The 21,794-nt window shown below is 41.3% G+C and overlaps 1 protein-coding gene across 5 annotated transcripts in view; it reads left to right on the top strand.

Annotated features, from left to right (window-relative positions):
• SLC38A1 (solute carrier family 38 member 1) overlaps positions 1-21,794 on the top strand; it is a 75,834-nt gene that overhangs the window by 7,247 nt on the left and 46,793 nt on the right. For 3 of the 5 annotated variants that reach the window (XM_055581659.1, XM_055581632.1, XM_055581650.1), the window contains exons 2-3: positions 7,958-8,074; positions 12,597-12,814. In XM_055581659.1, the coding sequence (XP_055437634.1) occupies positions 12,693-12,814 (122 nt within the window). In that variant the 5' untranslated portion in view covers positions 7,958-8,074; positions 12,597-12,692. Of the gene's footprint in view, positions 1-7,121; positions 7,277-7,957; positions 8,075-12,596; positions 12,815-19,590; positions 19,970-21,794 lie in introns of those variants that run through there. The other 2 variants (XM_055581642.1, XM_055581664.1) reach the window with 2 other exon arrangements.

The following is a 21,794-nucleotide window of genomic DNA, read 5'->3' as shown; positions in this document are numbered from 1 at the left end:
TTGATCAGAGGTATTGCTAGAGCAAAAAGTACATGTGCAGAAAAGAGACTTTCTCAAAGGCTATAGGAATATATTTTGGGTTGTTTTTGAACTCTGTACATAATTATTTAAATCTATTAATTTTCAGTTGATGAGAAAGATTTTTACTTTTGTGTATTCACACTGTTCAAAGACACTGTTTAAAGTTAAATTTTAAAATGTAATATACAATACAATCTGTTCTCCTGTATCCAGAGTTGCAGGTTACCTTCATTAACTTCTAAAGTTTATTAGTATTTTCTCTCTTTGAGAAATCAGAATAATTGCAAAACATCTCAATGGGAAGGTTAACTCCTAGACATCTTAGGCTGGGCATGTTAATAAGACACATTTGAAAAATTCATCTAGATGAGTCAAATATTTTAATGTAAAAAATAAAATTGTGAAAGTTATAGAAGAAAACATGGGAGGGAGCTTTTGGCGGGATAGGCAGTGAAGGCTTTGGAGTAGGAAATGGCAGCCACTCCAGTATTCTTGCCTGGAAAATTCCATGGACAGAGGAGCCTGGAGGGCTACAGTCCATGGAGTCGCAGAGTTTGATGCAACTGAGCACACAGCACAGCAGTGAAGGAGGCTTTTCTCACTGTAGATGCTTTCGTACTGTATGAGTGGTGTACTGTGTACATGTATTACTAGTCAAATATTTTCTAATAAAATGAAATAGTTCAATACAAAAATAAAAACAAAACATCATCTAGGAACCTGAACAGAGTTCTTGTGGAGCAGGTGTTGGGATACTGTAAACAAGACAGGACCAGGGGTCCATCATTTCAAGGCAGTGAACTGTTCCTCTCTGCCCCCCGCAGGAGTGGTCAGTCCTTACTCCCCTGTGAGCTTCCTGGTACACAGGGCTTCTCATCCCCAGTGCTCCTGGCCTTTGGGCCAGATAAAGCTTTGATGTGAATAGCTGTCCTGTGCATTGTATGATGTTTAGCAGCACCTCTGACCTCTCTCTGCTAGAAGCCTACAATACCCTCTCACTTGTGACAGCCAAAAATGTCTCCAGGCATGGCCAGTGTCCATTGAGGGTGGGGGCCAAAATGGTCCCTAGTTGAGAACCACTACTTGAATATAACCCTTTCTGTGGGCTTGTAGAAATCATACCAAGAATTCTTAAACATTCCAGCCATAGTGACTGTGTTGTTAATCATAGATACCTTTCATTAATATAGTACTTTACAATTTTAAATATATTATCACATACTTTGTGCATGCTCAGATCGAAAGTAAAATACAGTGGCAGAGTTAATGAAAACTATGTGGAGCAGCTGTACATGTTGCTTCTTTTAACTTCTCATCTTTGTTTTGTTTTCCTAAGAAATTGTGTTTGTGAGGATTGTGCTGTATTGTCTGCAGGCAGATGATCAGTTGAGTCGTCATTATTGTTAACGTTTTTACTATCACTGTGTATTGAGCTAAGAGGTCTGTGCTCCCTGTCCTCGAGAAGTTGAGAATGTACTTAGGAAGGAGGATAACTCCATAAAGAGATCATGAAAACATATAAGACCCCTTCCTATAATCCAGTGAGTATACAAAAGTGCTATGAGAAGTCATCACAGGTAAATAATCACAAGTGGTCACTGGAGGAAGACCTTATAGAGAAGCTTGGCTTGAAATAATCTTTTTTTTTTTAAAAAACCACACAAGCCAGCAAGCTGGGCTTTTTGAAAGAAATGTACTTAGTGGGCACAGGCTCAATGGGAAAGGAAGTGGCTGAGAAGTATGTTCAGGGCCAAGGTGGGGGGCAGTGGGAGGAAAGCCGAAAACTGCAAAGCAGATCCATTACAGAAGTGAAAGGTTCAGAAGGAACATCCTGGGAGAGAAATTTAAAGAGTTAAGAGGGGACTTCCCTGATGATCCAGTGGCTAAGACTCCACGCTCCCAAGGAGGCCTGAATTCCATACCTGGTCAGGGATCCCACATGCCGCAACTAAGGCCCAGCACAGCCAAATAAATAAATAAATATTAAGGGGAAAAAGAAGAGTTAAGGGCAATCTTGGCTTTGAATTTGCTGTTCCAGGGGTTCGACTAGTAGAAACACTTAGGACTGGCAAGGGGAAAAGAGGAATACGTCAAGACATGGATTTTCAGGGAAGAATCTGCCTCTGTAAATGGAGTGGGCTGGGCTCAGTAGGCAGCACGGGGGGAAGCGACCAGCCAGGCTACGATTGTGGAGCCAGAAGGAACAAGAGGAAGGAAGGGATGGTATGAAATGTTGATAGGACTCAGAGACTGATTAGATACCCGAGTTCCAAGTCTGAGTGATGAGGGGAACCAACATTATCGTGAACAGAAATAGAAAAGCTGATGTGTGAGGTCAGATGGTATGTTCAGTGGGGCACGTTGAGTTGGAGGTCACGACAAGCATTCACGTGAAGAGGTCTCCCAGGCAGCTGGGATCTGAAAAGAATTTGTGAAAATTTTTCTGAGCAGGAGGAGGGAACCTGAGAGATTGTCTCTCCCCTCCAGCTTTCTCAGTTTACAGATAAAGAAATACATGGCATGTTAAGTGACGTGATCATCAGCAAGTAGGAAGTATGACAGAGATCCTATCTCCTAATTTCTAGAGGAATTCTAGTTTTGTAAAACGAAAAGCCCTGGGGAAAAGAGATCTGAAAGGCACCCTTGTGGGATGAAGACTGACACTTCAGGCTTGAAACTTACAAAGGAAAGAGTTTGGAGTGTATGAAGGGAAGCCGGGTGGGGGTAGGGCTGCCCCCACACAGAGCACAGAGGATGGGAGGAGAACAGGAGCTGGCAGTGGAGGCTGGAAACAGTTCCTCTGAGAATGCGGATGCTTGCAGATGCAGTGAGAAGCAAGGTGGTGGGGTTCAGGAAACAGTGTCCCTCCTGTGCAGGGAGGTGAAAGGTTGAGAACTGAGAAAAGGCCACTTGCCTTGATTAGGAAGAGGTAGCAATAGTAGCAGTGACAGTCGCCCTCGCTTACCAGAACCAGGGTAGGTACGGACCCAGTTGTGGAAGCTTTATAGCGACTCTGTGAGGTAGATACTGCTTCATCTCCATTTTACAGATGACAAAACTGAGACAAAGAGATATTAACCTACTTGCCCAGAGTCAGCACAGCTCCTGAGGGGTGGAGCCAGGATTTGCCAGTGGAACTAGGGTTCAAGGGAGTGATGAGAACAGGGGTAAGCTGTTTAGACTGTTGGCCGTAGAGACAGGAGCAGGCTGATTGTTCAAAGTCACTTTCCAAATATGGAGCTGAGCGTGATTGACAGAAGTTGGGGGAGCCACCAGAGGGAGAGTGGGAGGCCAGGTCCTAGCAGAGCTGAGACCAGGAGCACTGGCTAAGTCATGAGTTTTGAGTAAGAAGAGAGAAAACACCGTCTCTTCTGAGACTGCTTACTGGATCCCAGTCTTGCACTACCCAAGGTCATTCCCCACCTCCCAAGGACCCTGGGTTTTCAAAGATTGTATCCACTCTAAGTTTTTATTTTAACTGAAGTATTATTTATATGCAGTGCAACAGCTGGATCTTAAGCATACTGTTTAGAGAGTTTTGACTGTAACTTGAATTATATTAATTCACTTCCCACTTTTGGTACTCTAAGATATATTACACTGCCAGTCAGAATCTAGGATTATCACACCAAGTTAAGGCAATCTTGCCAAAACTAAGGACTCATGACATTTTAATTAACCTGTTTAGCCTGTTTGAGGCCTTTTGAAATATAGTGAAGCAGCTCATAGATCATATTATTACCATCTGAGAGTCCGGTGAGCCAGGGACCTCCAGTATGTAAATAGACTCAGTTGGTTGTGGGAAGACATGTCGTGGGAAGAGTTATCAGGAAGACAGAACCTAACTGGCCTTATACCTAACACATTCTCAAAACCACTGACCTAGCTGTCATAATTCATTCCCAGGAGCTGAACTAGGAGAGGTATGATCTTATTCTTCTTAATCACCAATAATCATTCATAGCAGTTTTGAAGTTACGTGTACCTGACTGGATATTTGGCTTCCCAGGTGGTGCTAGTGGTAAAGAACCTGCCTGCCAATGCAGGAGATGTAAGACTCTGGTTTGATCCTTGAGTCAGGGAAGATCCCCTGGAGGAAGGCATGGCAACCCACTTCAGTATTCTTGCTTGGAGAATCCCATGAACAAAGGAGCCTGGTGGGCTACAGTACATAGGGTTCCAGAATCGGACATGACTGAAGTGACTTAGCACACATGCATGACTGGCTATTTAATGTCGTTTAGGGATTCTTGTTAGGAGAAGGCAATGGCAACCCACTCCAGTACTCTTGCCTGAAAAATCCCATGGACAGAGGAGCCTGGTAGGTTGCAGTCCATGGGGTCGCAAAGAGTTGGACACTACTGAGCGACTTTGCTTTCACTTTTCACTTTCATGAATTGGAGAAGGAAATGGCAATCCACTCCAGTGTTCTTGCCTGGAGAATCCCAAGGACGATGGAGCCTGGTGGGCTGCCGTCTATAGGGTCACACAGGGTCGGACACAACTGAAGTGACTTAGCAGCAGCAGCAGGGATTCTTGTTACGTTTTAGATGTGATTGTGATATGGTGGTATTGTTTTAAAAATGGATCTGACTTTTTAGAAATATGTATTGAAGTATTTACAGATGATATCTGGAATGTCTTGTAAAATAATTCTAGGTGATACTGGGAGTAAAACTTCAACAAGACTGGCCTGAAATGATCATTATTGAAGTTGGTACATGGGGGTTCATTATTATGTTATGTTCACTTTTGCATACGTTTAAAAGTTCTCATAATAAAAAATTTCAGAGGTTGAAAAAAATAAAATTAAGAATATCAGTCAGGGTTTAACTGCATATAAACAGAGATCTCTTGTATGTTAAGCAAAAGGGATTGAATACAGGGAATTAAAGCCTATAAAATTGCTAGAAAAAATGGCAGACCAGGCTTTGGGCTCAGTCTCTAGGAATAAACACAGAGTACCACCACTCAGCTCACCTAAGGGTCTTCTCTTATGCCTCCATCAGGAAGCCAGCTTCTCATTGTTTGAACTGCATCCTCCGGGAACACATCACTGAGGCCAAATCTGATGGTCAGGAATTCACCACCACAGCTGTTGGCTGCACTGCAGCACCTGCTAAAATTGTACCAGCGAAATGGGTGCCTGGTCCCCACCACTTTGCTCTCTATTGCGTGAATGCTAAGTTGCTTCAGTTGTGTCCAATTCTTTGTGACCCTATAGGCTGTAATCCACCGGGCTCCTCTGTCCATGGGATTTCCCAAGCAAGAATACTGGAGTGGGTTGCCAATTCCTACTCCAGGGAATCTTCCTGACCTAGGGATTGAACCTGGATCTCCCACATTTACAGGCAAATTCTTTATTGTTTAAGCCACCTGGAAATCCCACCCTGCTAATCAGTAGATTGGGGGATTAGTTCAATTCAGTTCAGTTGCTCAGTCGTGTCCGACTTTTTGCAACCCCATGGACTGCAGCACGCCAGGATTTCTTGTCCATCACCAACTCCCAGTGTTTACTCAAACTCATGTTCATTGAGTCAGTGATGCCATCCAGTCATCTCATCCTCTGTCATCCCCGTCTCCTCCTGCCTTCAATCTTTCCCAGCATCAGAGTCTTTTCAAATGAGTCAGTTCTTTGCATCAGGTGGCCAAAGTATTGGAGTTTCAGCTTCAACATCTGTCCTTCCAGTGAACACTCAGGACTGATCTCCTTTAGGATGGACTGGCTGGATCTCCCTGCAGTCCAATGGACTCTCAAGAGTCTTCTCCAACACCACAGTTCAAAAGCATCAATTCTTTGGTGCTCAGCTTTCTTTATGGTCCAACTCTCACGTCTATACATGACCACTGGAAATACTGTAGCCTTGACCAGACGGACCTCTGTTGGCAAAGTAACGTTTCTGCTTTTTAATATGTTGTCTAGGTTGGTCATAGCTTTCCTTCCAATTTGGGGGATTAATTAACAAACGACAATTTCAGTTGCTAAGAAACTTTGTGACAGATTGGCCCAGTCAGTGTTTGTTCCCACTTCTTTCCAGTCCAGTTCTGCAAGGATGAAAAATTGAAAACTACATTTCCCACATTCATTTGCAGCTACGCTTCTAGAGGGGATTTAGATTCCACCAATTTTTCTTTCTGTTAGTGGAATCTAAGTGTATTTTTCCTTATTTATCCCCCAAAGTAATTTTGGACAATGTTTAAATTATAGTATATTTTTTGGTTTGGTTTCCTCTCTACAGTTTTTAACCAGCTTTTACCAAACCAGTATAAACTCTTCCTACTCAAGAATGTGTTCTTTGATCTCTCTGCTTCCGCTAGATTCATCTGAATGGGTGTTCTATGCACACTTGGCCACCATGTCTTTGCCTGCCCTGTTTCTAGTGCAAGGAATGCCTTCCCTGCTGCTGCTAAGTCGCTTCAGTAGTGTCCGACTCTGTGTGACCCCGTAAACGGCAGCCCACCAGGCTCCTCCGTCCCTGGGATTCTCCAGGCAAGAACACTGGAGTGGGTTGCCATTTCCTTCTCCAATGCATGAAAGTGAAAAGTGAAAGTGAAGTCTCTCAGTCGTGTCTGACTCCTAGCGACCCCATGGACTGCAGCCTACCAGGCTCCTCTGTCCATGGGACTTTCCAGACAAGAGTACTGGAGTGGGGTGCCATTGCCTTCTCCGAATGCCTTCCCTACTCCAGTCTAAATCCTATTTTTAAGCATAGTTCATATCCTAACTGTTTGTAAAATCTTACCTGATTTCTCCAGGCTCCAACTTCTTCCTTCCCCCTTCCTTCCTTCCTTCCCATGTGTACATATGTATGTCTCTGAAATCTTTCTGGACTTATCTTTGTTTTACTGTACAGTTTGGTCTCTATCATGCAAGTGTTTTATTGTTGTTACTTTATATAAAAAGGTCTTGCTTGTTTCAGTAGGCTGTATGTGCTTAGTCCTCATTCCTGTCCAACTTTTTGTGACCCCATGGACTGCAGCCTTCTAGGCTCCTCTGTCCATGGGCATTCTCCAGGCAAGAATACTGGAGTGGGTTGCCATGCCCTTCTCCAGGGAATCTTCCTAATCCAGGGATCAAACCCAGGTCTCCCACATTGCAGGTGTATTCTTTACCATCTAAGCCACCAGGGAAGCCCAAGAATACTGGAGTGGGTAGCCTATCCCTTCTCTAGGGGATCTTCCTGACCCAGGAATCGAACCGAGATTTCCTGCATCGCAGGCAGATTCTTTACCAGCTGAGCTACCAAGGAAGCCTGTAAGCAATGTTAAATTCTCTGTATAACCTCTTTTTTGATCTGTATCACCATGAAGAGTAGAGAAGTTTGTGTTTTTTACATGGGTACTGTTAGTAAAATGTACCAATAAGCACACCAAGATAATACTGCTTCTTAAGAATATCTCTGAATTTTGTAGTGAAGAAACAGAAATGTTCTGTGCTTAGTAAACTGTCATTTGTAACCTGTTATAGACGCTGGGGGATAGTCATTGTTGTTGGGTTAACATCAAGATCTTCACATGATGATCTCATTCAATCTTATAATTAACTGTACAGTCTGATAATTGCTTCTGTCCTTCAGTGAAACTATAATTCTTTTGTTTCTTAAACTTGACCTGCACTTCCTGTCTCTTTGTCATGGGCCATGTTCCCCTTCATTGAGAAGTCTCAGCTTAGGGCCCGTCTCCACCTGTTGTCTCCCATCCACCAGGCACTGCGACTGGCCAGCAGTAGCAGGCTGGATGTCAATTTATGGCAAGTCAAGCAGTTAAGGAACATTTTCAGTAATGATGTAGAACTGTGTTATGGACATAACTCAGGATGGGAGACTATATCTTGTTAAGTGAAAAAATACATCTTAAAAACTCTGTGGTATGATTTCCATTTTTGTAATGTATACATATTTTAAAAAAATCTGTACTTATTCCTTTCATTTAACAGATACTTATCAAGTGTCTACTGTGTGCCAGGCACTGTATCTATGTGCATAGAAAAACCCCTGAAGCTGATACTCCAATATACATATACAGTGATCATCTCTGCTTGCTGAGATAACAGGTGATTTTTTTTCTTTTTATTTGTTTTTTCCTTCATTTGCAAGCTTGTGTTTTCTAATTTTTCTACACTTATATTATTTGTTAATAGGGAACTAACATATTTTTTAAAAAACATGTCTATTTTCAAATGTGTACTGTGTAGTATTACATGAAAAACAATAGACTAAAAACACTAAAATTCCAAAGTTAATAAAAGAGAGCTAAAAAGGAAGAAAGAAAGGAAAAGAAAAAGGAGAAAAGAAGGGAGGAAGAAGCACGTTAAACTTTAACACTGGCCCATTTTGGATGTTGGGTTTCTTGTACAATGTTTGTTCTAAAGATTCTGCAATGGGTATGTATTAGCTTTAGAACCAGAACTTTTTTTTTGCCCTTTTTCAATAGCCAGTTCATATGTGACTTTTCTGTGAAACTGCCTCAGATCCCTGAATTTGGCCCTTTCAAGCTTTTAAAATCCTTTCATCACCTAGCACTCAATAAATATATGATACATTGAATGGGTAGTATTTTCTAAGTATGGCCTTAACTTTTTTAGTGACTAATGACACTAATTTTGTTACTTTTCTGCATTTTTCCAGTTTTTGTTTTCAAGAGTAAGTTAGATTTCAGATAGGCTATTTCATAACAATAAAAATGTATTCTAAAAAAAAAATAGGAGATTACAACCTAGACAAAACAGAGACTGACAAAAAACCATGTGAGGACAGAGCAAGAAGACAGCGATCTGTAAGGCAAGGAGAGAGGCCTCAGAAGAAACAAAACTTGCCAGCATCTGATTTTGGACTTCTGGAACTGTGAAAAAATGAATTTCTCTTTAAGCCAAGGCAAAAATAAATGTATCCTATGTGATTAACTTAGTACTGGCATTTGCCTATTACTGACATAATTTTAATGGCCAGAACTTCATCTATTCTTTCTATTCTTTTCCTCTTTTGTCCATTGCGTGTGTGTGTGTGTACATAGTATATATTTGTATACACACATGTATATTAACATAAAAGTTTAAATACAAACAGTAGACTCAAATCTGTTGTTAGTCACCTTTTCCTCTCCTTAGAAATTTTTTGTCTAGTACCCTATTTCCTACAAGTTTATGGAGAGAAAAGGACTCCTTAGCTCAGATTGGAAACGCCATCCACTGAGTGAACTTTCTAGAAGCCCTGCAGGATCGCTTCAGTAGCCTCTGAGGGAGTCATTTAGGTGAAAGCCAGGGTGGCAAGACTCCTAGGAATGACCCAGTCTGGTCCACTTGTGTGGCTTTCTTTAGAGGGGGCCAAAAGGTGACGGGGGCTTCAGCCTTTTTAATGCGCTTCAACTTTTGCAAAGAAAACACAGGCTGTAGACATTGCTGCTGTGTGAAGGCACTAAAAGCAATTAGTCATGGCCCAAGCTCCAGCACTGCCACCCTGGCTGGAAGAATCAGCTCAGAGCTGCCAGGTTGGCTTTAGATCAGGAGTTCAAAGAGCTTCAGTCTCTTGTCCCTGCTTCCTGGTTTCCAGAAGAGGCCTTGCTCTGCAGAAAGGGTGAGCCTTCTGGAACCTGAGATAGTAGACAGTATTTATCTTGTGGAAGCTATAAAGGATCATGGAACCAGAGAAGTCTCGTTCTAAATGTGTGAATAAAAAGAAGTAACTTGCGGCCTAGCTGTTGGGAAAAGAAGAAAGAAATTATTGAAGAATTATCATTCCAGAGTACTTTCTGAGGGTCCAGAAAATATTATCATATTTTTGCTATTTTAAATATTACATATTTTAAATATTACTTCCTGGGTATTGTAGGATGTTTACATTGGCACATTGGAGTTTTCACTCTTAACTAGGTTACAGTTGTGGAATTCAGGGTCAGACAAAACATCAAAACATCATCCAAGGGGGTTTACCATTGGAGGTGAAAAAAAAAAATCTTAGTGACATTCTGCTTCATCCCTTGGTCCTGAGACTCACTGAGGACTCCCTTGGTCCTGAGACATCACCTCACTGAGATTATCCAAGTGAGGCTCCCATACCTTTACAGGCCTGACTTTGAAAGTTGCATTTCCCTCTTGAAAGGATTCCTGGACCCAGTACCAAAATGTGCACGTGCGTGGGTGTGCGTGGGTGTAGGCTTCCCCATACCAACAACTGTTGACCCAGTTCTGACATTATCTACCAGTAGCTAGAATGAGATTCTACAGGTCAAGGTCTTTATCCCATGAAACTGCCCTCCACTTCAGACGCCATCACAAGTCCGAGTTGTTACCTGTGCTGCTGACTGACTGGCCATAAATCAGAGGTTTTCATGACCTCCTCATTGGTTCCAGTAATCTTCCAGAAGAGCTCACAGAACTCATGAAAACCTGTTTACTCACTTGGTTATCCATTTATTACAAAGGATACAAGTGAAGTGAAAGTGAAGGTCACTCAGTGGTGTCTGACTCTTTGGGACCCATGGACTATACAGTCCATGGCCTATACAGGCCAGAATACTGGAGTGAGTAGCCTTTCCCTTCTCCAGGGGATCTTCCCAACCCAGGGATCGAACCCAGGTCTCCCACATTGCAGGCAGATTCTTTACTAGCTGAGCCACCAGGGAAGCCCAAAAAGATACAGACCAACAGCCAAATGTAGCAGTACAGTGGCGAGGTCCTCAACAAAAGAGCTTCTGTCCTTGTGGAGTGTGGGGTCCAGGATGTGGGGAGTTCTGGGTCCCTAGTACGGATACTCTCCGAACCTCCTTTATTAATTTTTTTTCGCGGCTTCATTATATAGGCATCATTGATGAACTCATTGGCCATGAGTGATTGATTGAAGTTCTCTCCTCTTCCCGGAAATCATGGATAGGACGGAAAATTCCAGTCCTCTAATCAAGTGTTTGACTCCACTGGCAACCAGCCCCCATCCTTAGGTGCTTTCCCAGAGTTGGGTCATTAACATAACAAAAGACATTTATCACTCTTACAGTGTGTGTAAGTCGCTCAGTCATGGCCAACTCTTTGCAACCGCATGGGGTTTGTAGCCCACCAGGCTCCTCTGTCCATGGAATTCTCCAGGCAAGAATACTGGAGTGGGTTGCCATTCACTGCTCCAGGAGATCTTGCCGACCCAGGGATCGAACCTGGGTCTCCCTCATTACAGGCAGATTCTTAACTATATAAGCTCTAAGGGTTTGGTGAGCTGTGAGCCAGAAGTAGGAACAAAGACCAAATATGTATTCTTTATAACAAATCAGGGGTTCCCTGATAGCTCAGTTGGTAAAGAATCCATTTGCAATGCAGGAGACCCTGGTTTGATTCCTGGCTTGGGAAGATCCGCTGGAGAAGGGATAGGCTACTCACTCTAGTATTCTTGGGCTTCCCTTATGGCTCAGCTGGTAAAGAATCCGCCTGCAATGTGGGAGACCTGAGTTCAATCCCTGGGTTGGGAAGATCACCTGGAGAAGGGAAAGTGACAGTCATAAAGTGAAAGTCACTCAGTCATGTGTGACTGTGACCCATGGACTATCGAGTCAGACATGACTGACTTTCACTTTATGATAAATCACAGTACCACACCTCTGTGGCCACCTGCTTTTTGGTTTGTGATGCTGTGTGTCTGAAACTCTGTGGTAATAGTGCTCAGTTGCTAAGCCTGACTTGTGTCTGACTCTTTGCAACCCTATGGACTATAGCCTGCCAGGCTCCCCTGTCCATGGAATTGCCCAGGCAAGTATACTAGAGTGAGCTGCCATTTCCTCCTCCAGGGGATCTTCCCAACTGAGGCATGGAACTCTCATCCTCTGTGTCTTCTTCATTGGTAGGTCTTTACCACTGAGCCACCTGGGAAGCCTGAAACTCTTATATATTAATGGTGACCCCTTTGAAATTTAAATCACAATCATCCATGTAGGGGAAAATGTGAACTCGGCAAGTCTTTCATTTCTGTGAGGAAATATAGTTTCAGGTGGATTAACCTAAATCCCCAGAGTATGAGTTTTTAATTCCCTAATTCCCTGACATGGAGTGATTTCATTGAAGAGATTGATTTAATCTCTTGCAGTTGATGGATAAACTGTTTGCTAAATTTCAAAACACAGATTTGTCCTTTGCTGCTTGACCTCCAGGTTGGGTGGTTGATCCTGCATGATGCCATTTATTGAGGATTTGCATTTTTATTAAACTGGGATTGCTAAATCAGAGGTGCTTTTGTGTCCGTTCAATCTGTACCCAGCTATGTGTGTGCCCTGTGGTCTGACGCATTAAAACAACTGCTTTCCTTTTAAACTTACTACTTCATAAAAGGGCATCTCTATTGACTAAAGATGACATGGTATTTCTATAAACGTGAACATAAAGATTATGGGACATGACTCCTTTTATAGTTAAAAGTGTAGGGAGATTTATGAAAGACATAAAATGTACAGTCTCTATAATTTGATGTACCAAGATTGCTTTAATACATTGAATAACAAAATGTAAAAGTTGTCAGTAAATTAATTGTTTGTGTGTAATAGTTTATTTTTAATCAGTGGTATTTGTATGTTTAATTATTTTTCCTTGTGTTGTATTTTAGGGGTGTCAACCTTATATTTTTGCTGCTATCCTTTTGTAAATACTCTCAGAAAAAGAGAATTTGGACCCATTTTTTGACGACAGGTAGTTTCTAAACATGATGCATTTCAAAAGTGGACTCGAACTAACTGAGTTGCAGAACATGACAGTGCCCGAAGATGATAACATTAGCAATGATTCCAATGATTTCACTGAAGTAGAAAATGGTCAGATAAATAGGTGAGTATTTTTCCACTAACACTTTCTCTCCAATGAAAGAAAGGTCTCTAAAATATTATTCTGGTTTTTCAGTTATTCTCTTGAATTATTCATTACTAAAGTTATGCTCCATTTGAAGATGTAATTTGAATTTCATATGTGACATCTGTTGGGCATAGTCTGCAATAGCAGATGAAGCAAATAGGAAAGGAATTTATTCATCCTTTCGCATCTTTCAATTGAGTCTAATAAAAATGTATAAATACATTGGACCCCAACCAGCCCTAACTTTTCAAAAGCTTTATGCTTATGAATTAGACCAACTGTTGGAATTTAGCTGCACGCCATATCTGAATGTGTACTACAGTCATCTGGCTTCGCCCACATTTTAATCAAGAAATGGTCAAAGTCGCGCTTGCCAATGTTCACATGTTAAAACGACAAATACGTCATTACAAGCATCATTTGTAACATGGATTTTGAGTAATAATAACATAGGGCTAAATGCCTCTGTGAGAAACTAGAGAAATAGTACATGAAACAGAGAGAAATGAAGAGATACTGTGAGTGAGGGGAGGTAGGGGGCAGATAGGAAGAATGCTGGCCTGGCAGCTCTCACCCTCAGCTGTGACCACAACAAGTCCTTCCAACCCTTGGGTCCTGTGTTTCTTAAGTTACAAGAGTAGGACTAAACTTAAATATATATATGTATGTATATTTTAATGATTCGGGGCATTATCTGACCTGATTTTACTTTTTTTAATTTATTGAAGTGTAGTTGATTTATATACTGTGTTAGTTTCTGGTGTATGAAAGAGTGATTCAGTTTTGCATGTATATACACTCTTTTTCATATTGTCTTCAAGTATTGTTTATCATAGGATAAATTGAATATATTGATATTGAATATATTGATAATTCCCTGTGCTATCCAGTAGGACCTTGTTGTTTATCCATTCTATGTATAGTAGCTTGCACTTGCTAACTTCAAACTCCCAGTCCTTCTCTCCCCACCCCTTCCCACTGACAGCCACAAGTCTGTTCTCTATGTCTGTGAGTCTGTTTACACTTGTGTTATATTTTTAGATTCCATACATAAGTGATATCGTATGGAATTTATCTTTCTCTGCCTGACTTACGTCACTTAGTATGATTATCTCTAGGTTCATCCACATGGCTGCCAACTTATGTAGATCCCTATCGGAAAGTTTTTCAGCTTGGGAGTTTGTGTGTGGTTTGTTTGGAGTTGAGGCCTCCTAAAAGGCTGGGAGAAAAGTGAAATTTGTGGGGACTACTTATTAGAACATAGACCATGCTGCACTTGGGAAGGCAGAGTCAAAAGGAAATTGGGAGGGAGGAGGATGAAAACATTTTGTCAGCTAACCAGGCATCTCTGCAGCAATCCTTTCTGATAATCTCTGCATTCTGATACAATGCATAATTGAAAGTTGGGGGTAGGATTGGGCTGCCCTCATTTACATACACTCAGAAGTTTCAGCCCCCTCTCCTCCTTATTCTCTTTCTTAAATGTTCTCAGAGATTAAGTCTCCAACCCAAATACTTCCTCACTACCATCCAAGTATCATTTACTGTGTAGTGATATTTCTTAATGTTGGACCCAAGTTTGCTTCTTTGACCTTTCCTGCGTAATTATTAAGAATAACTGCCATTTCTTGAGTGCCAGTTGGGATTATATATTACACATATCCTTATAACAATCCTTAAAATATCATGCAATGTATTCTTTTGCAAATAAGGAAATTTAAAAATTCAGTATGCCAATAAGAACGTGGAAGCTCAGAGAAATAAATAACTTGCTCAAGGGCACATACAGGTCTATAAGAAATCTGTGTCTGTCTACCCTCTTCTGCTACCTCTGTTTAAAATGCTCCAGCATGAATGAAAAGGATAGTTCCTACTCTCAGTTTAAACTCGGCTAAACTCTACTAGTGCTGTTTTCTGCTCTGGGTTCCTGGGGTGTTCTGTAGTCATTACTGATTTCCACTGAACAATGGATGGGACATCCGTCAGCTGTTTCACAAGTGCAAATTCCCAAATCAGTGTAAGCCTTGAGGACCTTAAAACGAGAGTCTTTTATAATATTCAGTTCAGGCTCTGAACTTGATCTTTAAGGGTTTTACTATGAAAAAGTATTGTTTTGGAGGCGATAACCCCTTGCAATAAGAGAAGGCACTGCTTCTCACCCCTTTGGGTGCCTGCCAAGAGAGCCCACTTGCCTACTAGGCATGGGCTGTACAGCCTCATATTTTTTGGAATTTTATTCCACTGTTGCAGATGCAGTGTGATGCATTTATTTGTCCCCTCTTTGGTTGACGTGGTTTATGAATCTTGCTTCACTTCTGGCTCTAGACCAATAAAAATTAAAAATAACATATTACAGCATGAAGCCCAAAAGGTAAATAATAATCAGAAAAGAGCCCCCACCCCCATGATTTCTGCAAAGCTACACCTGAGTACCTCTGACTCTTCTGGTAGCTTTTTCGCATTCATGGGAAGAAGGTAGGCCTGATTATATGAATCTAAGAGAATCCTCTCCCAGAACAGTGAACTTCTAGGTAACAGTGCATCTTTGTAAGGAAGCTGGAGAAAATGTTGAAAGCAAATGTTGAACCCTGATTACCTGGCATCCAGCTGATAGCCTTGCCTGGAAACTTCTCCCCCTAGGACACTTTAAGAAGCATTTTTTAAAGTTTAGTTAAAAATAGAGTAGAGCCCTTTGGGTATTAGGACTCCTGCCCATCTTCCAGTTCAGTTGTTTTATTTCATGCCCTAGTTTTTGGGGTGGTAGCCATAGAAATCGTGCCCGACTCTCTTATGATCCGATGGACTGTAGCCTTCCAGGCTCCACTGTCCATGGAATTCTTCAGGCAAGAGTACTGGAGTGGGTAGCCATTCCTTTCTCCAGGGGATCTCCCCTACTCAGGAATGGAACCTGGGTTCTCTGCCTTACAGGAGAGTTCTTTACTGTCTGAGCCAGACAGCAGAAGCCCTGCAGTCATAGAAGTCTACCCCTGGAACAGCAAAACCTTTTGAAATGTCCACTGGGCCAGTATTGCTGACATTTTAATGTGCATTTGAAACACCTGGAGAACTTGTTAACATGCAGATTCTGACTCAGTAGCTCTGGAACTGGGCTTGAAATTCTGACTTCCTGCAAGCTCCCAGGTGATGCTGGACCTCATTTTGGGTAAGGAGCTCTAGACACTCCTCTAGATGTGATCTCCTGGAGAGGAGGAACCATCTTAACCGTCTTTATATCTCTTTTACCTTGTTATGATACTATAATGGTGCCTGGTACAGGGCAAACATCTCAAAACATTTGTTAAATGAAAGTGACAGAGACAGACAGAGAGAGCTCTTAAGTACATGGTTTGAATTTCAACTTGTATTGAACGCTGGCTCTATCCACAGGTCTTGTGTGATCTTGTGCTTTGAGCCTTAGTCCCATCTCTATAACACAAGCATGAAAATAATACCTGACCTCCTGGGATTGCTGGGGAGTATTAAACGCAATGCTGTTTGTAGGTTAAGGACTCAAGCTGTACTATCAGCCAGCTTCAGTTCAAATCCTGGCTCAATGGGTTAGTTATTAGTAATCTAACTTTAGTCAAATTACTTCATTTCCCTAAAATGGAGCTAATTATTGTGAAAAGAGATGAGAAAACTCATATAAAGTACTTGGCACAGGGTCTGGCAAGATATGGGAAAGTCTCTAACAAAAGTACAGACCTCTTTCTTTGGCAAGCACATCTTTCTTCTCCATCCAAGGACTAACAAAACTGTTTTAGTTTTGGGGGTGATTGTTGGTTATTGTTATCCTAAAGTTGTTGAAATATTCATAGATGATACTAACTGTATCCAGGCAAATATTCACATATTTTCATATTTATATTCTGTTCTCATCTCCATGTATAGTTATTGTGGTTATGACCCAGGAAGCTCGTAACAAAATCTGAGAGTCTCTCCTTAAGATTTTCCTTAATGAGAAACTCGTCACTACACACTTGCGTCAGCCTTTTTTCTCTTGGTCCCTTATCTTTCAGAGTTGATGGACTACGTTTGTATCATTGGGAGGACTCTTGAAAAGTTATCACTTCTTTTCTTCTAATGTCTTTGCTGTACCTTTGGGAAGAAGAGGCCATAACTTTTTCTTATATTCAGTTTTCATGTTGGAAAATTCTTCCCTCGCTTTAATCACTCCTGCTACAACAGAAGTCTCTTTTCTCCTATTTTCAGTAGAGTTTATCCACCAAATAAGGCTTTGTTCACCTCTCAGTATTCTCTTTAAATACCTACTGTTTCTTTCATTCATTCATGTTTTCCAGTCTCTTTCATACATGCTTTTTGCTCCTTTTCTCTTTCCTTCATATAGAATGTAGTGTTTCAGGGGAGGAGCTAGGAAAGGTTATTTCAGTTCAGCTATTCATCTCTTTTGTGTTGTAAATCCTCCAGTGAAACACTACAATCTAGTAAGTAACCTGATTGGTGGAGATTAAAATAGGAAGATTATTTTCCCATTGTACAACCCATCCTTAATTGGATTGTTGTTGTTGGTTTATTTTTGGTTTTAAATAACTGCTCTACATTGCTTGCCTCCTTCACATACCTCAGTATAATGCCTCCTTTTTTAAGGCTTTGTCCATTGAAGGTCAGCACGACAGCCACTGTAGATTTTTGTTTTGTTTTGTTCACAGAACAGTTGCCTACCTAAGATTTGATCGAATTCTGCTTTATGGGTACAGACTGACCCAGCGAAAACTCTTTCTTAATAATACTCTTATCATCCTGAGACCACATGTCAAAGACACCTTCTCCAATAACCCATTTTTAAGTCAATAAAGAGGTCTTTGCCAGAGGTCAGTGCTTTTTTAACAGGCAATTGCATTTTTAAAATGGTGAGATTACAGAAACTTGTGATAAGCTGCTGACCTAGTTACTGTAAACGGACTTTTCCATCACACAAAAAAGATTGTTTTTGTTGTATGTGTGTGTTTAAGTTTGCAGCAATATAAAGCAAAGATTGAAAAATAAAAGAGAAGAAAATGTGGAAAGAAAACACAGAGGCTTTCTTTGAGTACTTCATTCTTACCGAGCAAGATTTCCCTGTAGCCTAAGCCAGTCTAGTTCCTCAATGGAAGAGGAGCCTTAGGTTTATGGAGGGTTCCTCTGAGTTGCTGATGAGAGGGGCAGGTACATAGAAGGAGTGAGAACATGACGCCACCACTCTGAATGCAAGATTAGTGCCTAGTGCCACAGTTGGTGCCACAGAAAAATCCTAAATAGGTCAGAGTCAGAAGAGTCCGTTCAATCTAGAGTATCCAGCACACACACGGAGGATGAGGGTCATGCACCAGGCAGGAAAGCACTGGCTTAGAGGAGGATGGAGGGTCTCTTGAGGGAGAGTGCATTCCTAATAGCACTGTTTTTCAGTCCCTGTTCTCCGAATGCCCTGGTCTTATCTCCGTCCTCATCGCCTCTTGGGAAGACCATTCAGAAGAGCAGGGGGAGCTAAGATTGAACAAGGCCAAATCAAATTCAGCAGTACCTGGAATTTGCAGGCCAAGCAATTTGTACTGAAAACTTTTTCATTAGGAGCGCTAGTAAAGATTTTTGGGAAAACCTATTAAGCTTGGCTGCATAAAGTAGACGGAAAGAGGCAGAATCGGGAGGTGCTTGAGGCACAATGTGTTTTAATAAGCTTTTTCATGGTTACTCATCACAACAGCTCTGCAAGTCCCTTGCGTTATTTTCCTCCTGTGGAAGCGTTGCAGCAGGGAGCCAGCAGGCATGCAGGGGCCTCGTCTTCCTCCCCTCCCATTGCAGCCTCTGACCCTGCGGAATGCCCCTGCATCCTGGCGCCTTGATCCATTTTTCTCTGTCAGCTTTCTTCCCCAAGTCTGGGGTGCACGGGCAGGCCAGGAGCTTAGACCTGCCATAACAGGAGGCTTATTGGTGTTTGGTTTAGTTGATTTGAAAATGTTGGGGATTTTCCCCTTTATTTAAAAATAATGAAAATTCTCTTTGGAAAGCAAGTCGCTCCACAAGAAAGGCAAATGGGACCTTCTGGATAATGATTTGGCTCACTTAAGTGGTTGTTAAAATTAATCTAATTCCATGCAATCTTTTATTTAACAGCAGCACTCAATATGAGTCCATTTCACTTTGGCAAGTCCAGCACCCCCGTTTCCTTGGGCTGCCAGGATGAAAAGGAAGGTTGCGCTCCCTTGTCCCTCTCCAGCCAGATCTGTAAACCTCAGTTCTGTGGAAAGATTTAAAATGTTAAGGGTAAAAGAAGGGCCAGGGTTAGAGTACTGTCAGATGGGTCTCCAGAGAAGTGGCTTTCATTATGTCATTCTCTTGCTAAGACCCTACCGTGCTATTTCCCAGACCTCAGCCTTTAAGATTCCTCTGGCTAATCCTGCCCAATAATGGTTTTTCCTTTTCTGGCTTCCTTATCTCATCTCTGTTTTGCATGGTCTGATGTTCCTATTCTGGTGTTTTGGTTTGTTGTCGTTCAGTCGCTATGTTGTCATTAACTCGTTTCCAACTCTTTGTGACCCATGGACCGCAGTGCACTAGGCTTCTCTGTCCTTTACTATCAGAGTTGACTCAAACTCACGTCCACTGAGTCAGTGATGCCATCCAGAATTCTCATCCTCTGCCTCCCCCTTCTCCTGTCTCAATCTTTCCCAGTATCAGGGTCTTTTCCAATGGGTTGGCTCTTTGCATCAGGTAACCAAAGTATTGGAGCTTCAGCTTCAGCATCAGTCCCTCCAATGAACTGGTTTGATCTCCTTGCTGTCCAAGGGACTCTCAAGGGTCTTCTGCAGCACCACAACTTGAAAGCATCAATTCTTCGTCACTCAGCCTTCTTTATGGTCTCACATCCGTACAGGACTACAAGAAATGCTCCTCAACTGGAAAGTCACCTCCTGTGTTTCAGGAGACCAAGGTTTTCTTTACTTCCTTTTCATTTCTGACAGTCACTGGAAAGGTTCTAGGCAAATGCAGACGCTGAAGGAAATAAACCACAGATTGTGTTGCTCATACCAGGTGGTGGCCTCAGGGGAGGTTCATAGTTCATATGTTGCCTGCCTTTGGTTTATCCAGGTGAAAAAAAGCAAACCTGAAGAATATGGATTCAAGATGAAAGAGGTAGATAAATAAAACCAACATTGATGATATATATCTTTCATTAAAAAATGGTTTATTGTGAAATACAGCTTCGTTCAGAAAAGCATCTGAAAATGTATAGTTCAAAAATACATGCTTCTTTAAAATAGTCTAGTTCAAGTGTCTTTATATTTATTAGGGAAAAATTTATGGATTAGTTCTTACTAAAAGCAGATAATTAAATTTCCAGAAAAGCCAAAAAGAATTCCTGTTTTATTATTACATGTAGAAGTTTACTTATGGATGGACTTTTCCTTGTCAATAGCACTTCTTTTTTTAATGGGAAATTTTTTAAATTAGAAATTCAGGCCATTAAGTTCTAATGTTAATCCCAATAATATATTTGTTGGTTCTTAGAGCATTCTGATTGCCTCCTTCTGTACGTTTTGTATATACTTGACTCTACTCAGCCTGTCTGAATCTTCCCCAGATTCAGAAAGTGTTCCTTTCATTTTGTGCCTGGAGCTGTACTGGTATTTTACATGTGCTCTTATTTAACTGTCCCAGTAACACTGTGAGATAATGCAATAGTGTCATTCCTATTTCACAGATGAGGAAACGGGGGTAGCATACTCATGCCCTCGGAATAAGTAAGGATTGAACTCAAGTTCTGAATCCCTTTAAGCCCTAGCTCTGCCCCTGACCATGGACCATATGCCCCTCCTCCTCTACCATAATTTCCTCATCTGAACTCCTACGGGCTAGTGTCTACATCACTTACGACACACTTCCATGCCTCCCACGTTGCCCATATATAAGCAGGTGCTAAAGTGATGTTTCATGGGGAAAGAGTTATTTTCCATTTTTGCAGGGGTGAAAGGAGGGTATACCTGTGTAATAACTTTGTACTCCAAGAATGTGAGCTTATAAAGAGTCCTGTCTCCAGTATTCTTTTTATTTTATTTTTTTTATTATTTTTTTAATTTTATTTTATTTTTAAACTTTACATAACTGTATTAGATTTCAGTATTTCCAGTATTCTTTTTAAATGCCAGCCTTGTAGTATTTTTGATCTTATCTAATGTTCTATTAGAGAAAAATCTATATAAAAGTTAACTTGAATTGCATATAGTGTTTTAATTCATTGGTATTAAAATTACTCAAAATCTATAGCTCTTTTTGACTTAGAGTTGTCTTTTGTTTCCTCTCAAGATGAGCATTGTTTGGTACTAAGTAGCAATACGTGACCCTTGAACTTCCAGATGTTCAAGCTGGTTTTAGAAAAGGCAGAGGAACCAGAGATCAAATTGCCAACATCCGCTGGATCATATGAAAAGCAAGAGAATTCCAGAAAAACATCTATTTCTGCTTTATTGACTATGCCAAAGCCTTTGACTGTGTGGATCACAATAAACTGTGGAAACTTCTGAAAGAGATGGGAATACCAGACCACCTGACCTGCCTCTTGAGAAACCTATATACAGGTCAGGAAGCAACAGTTAGAACTGGGCATGGAACAACAGACTGGTTCCGTATAGGAAAAGGAGTACGTCAAGGCTGTATATTGTCACCCTGCTTATTTAACTTCTATGCAGAGTACATCATGAGAAACGCTGGGCTGGAAGAAGCACAAGCTGGAATCAAGATTGCTGGGAGAAATATCAATAACCTCAGATATGCAGATGACACCACCCTTATGGCAGAAAGTGAAGAGCCTATTGATGAAAGTGAAAGAGGAGAGTGAAAAAGTTGGCTTAAAGCTCAATGTTCAGAAAACTAAGATCATGGCATCCAGTCCCATCACTTCATGGGAAATAGATGGGGAAACAGTGGAAACAGTGTCAGACTTTATTTTGGGGGGCTCCAA

The sequence above is a fragment of the Bubalus kerabau genome, chromosome 1 (assembly GCF_029407905.1).
Source record: "Bubalus kerabau isolate K-KA32 ecotype Philippines breed swamp buffalo chromosome 1, PCC_UOA_SB_1v2, whole genome shotgun sequence".
Lineage (NCBI taxonomy): Eukaryota > Metazoa > Chordata > Mammalia > Artiodactyla > Bovidae > Bubalus > Bubalus kerabau.
The sequence above is the reverse complement of the archived record's forward strand: the minus strand, read 5'-3'. Positions and strand labels throughout refer to the sequence as shown.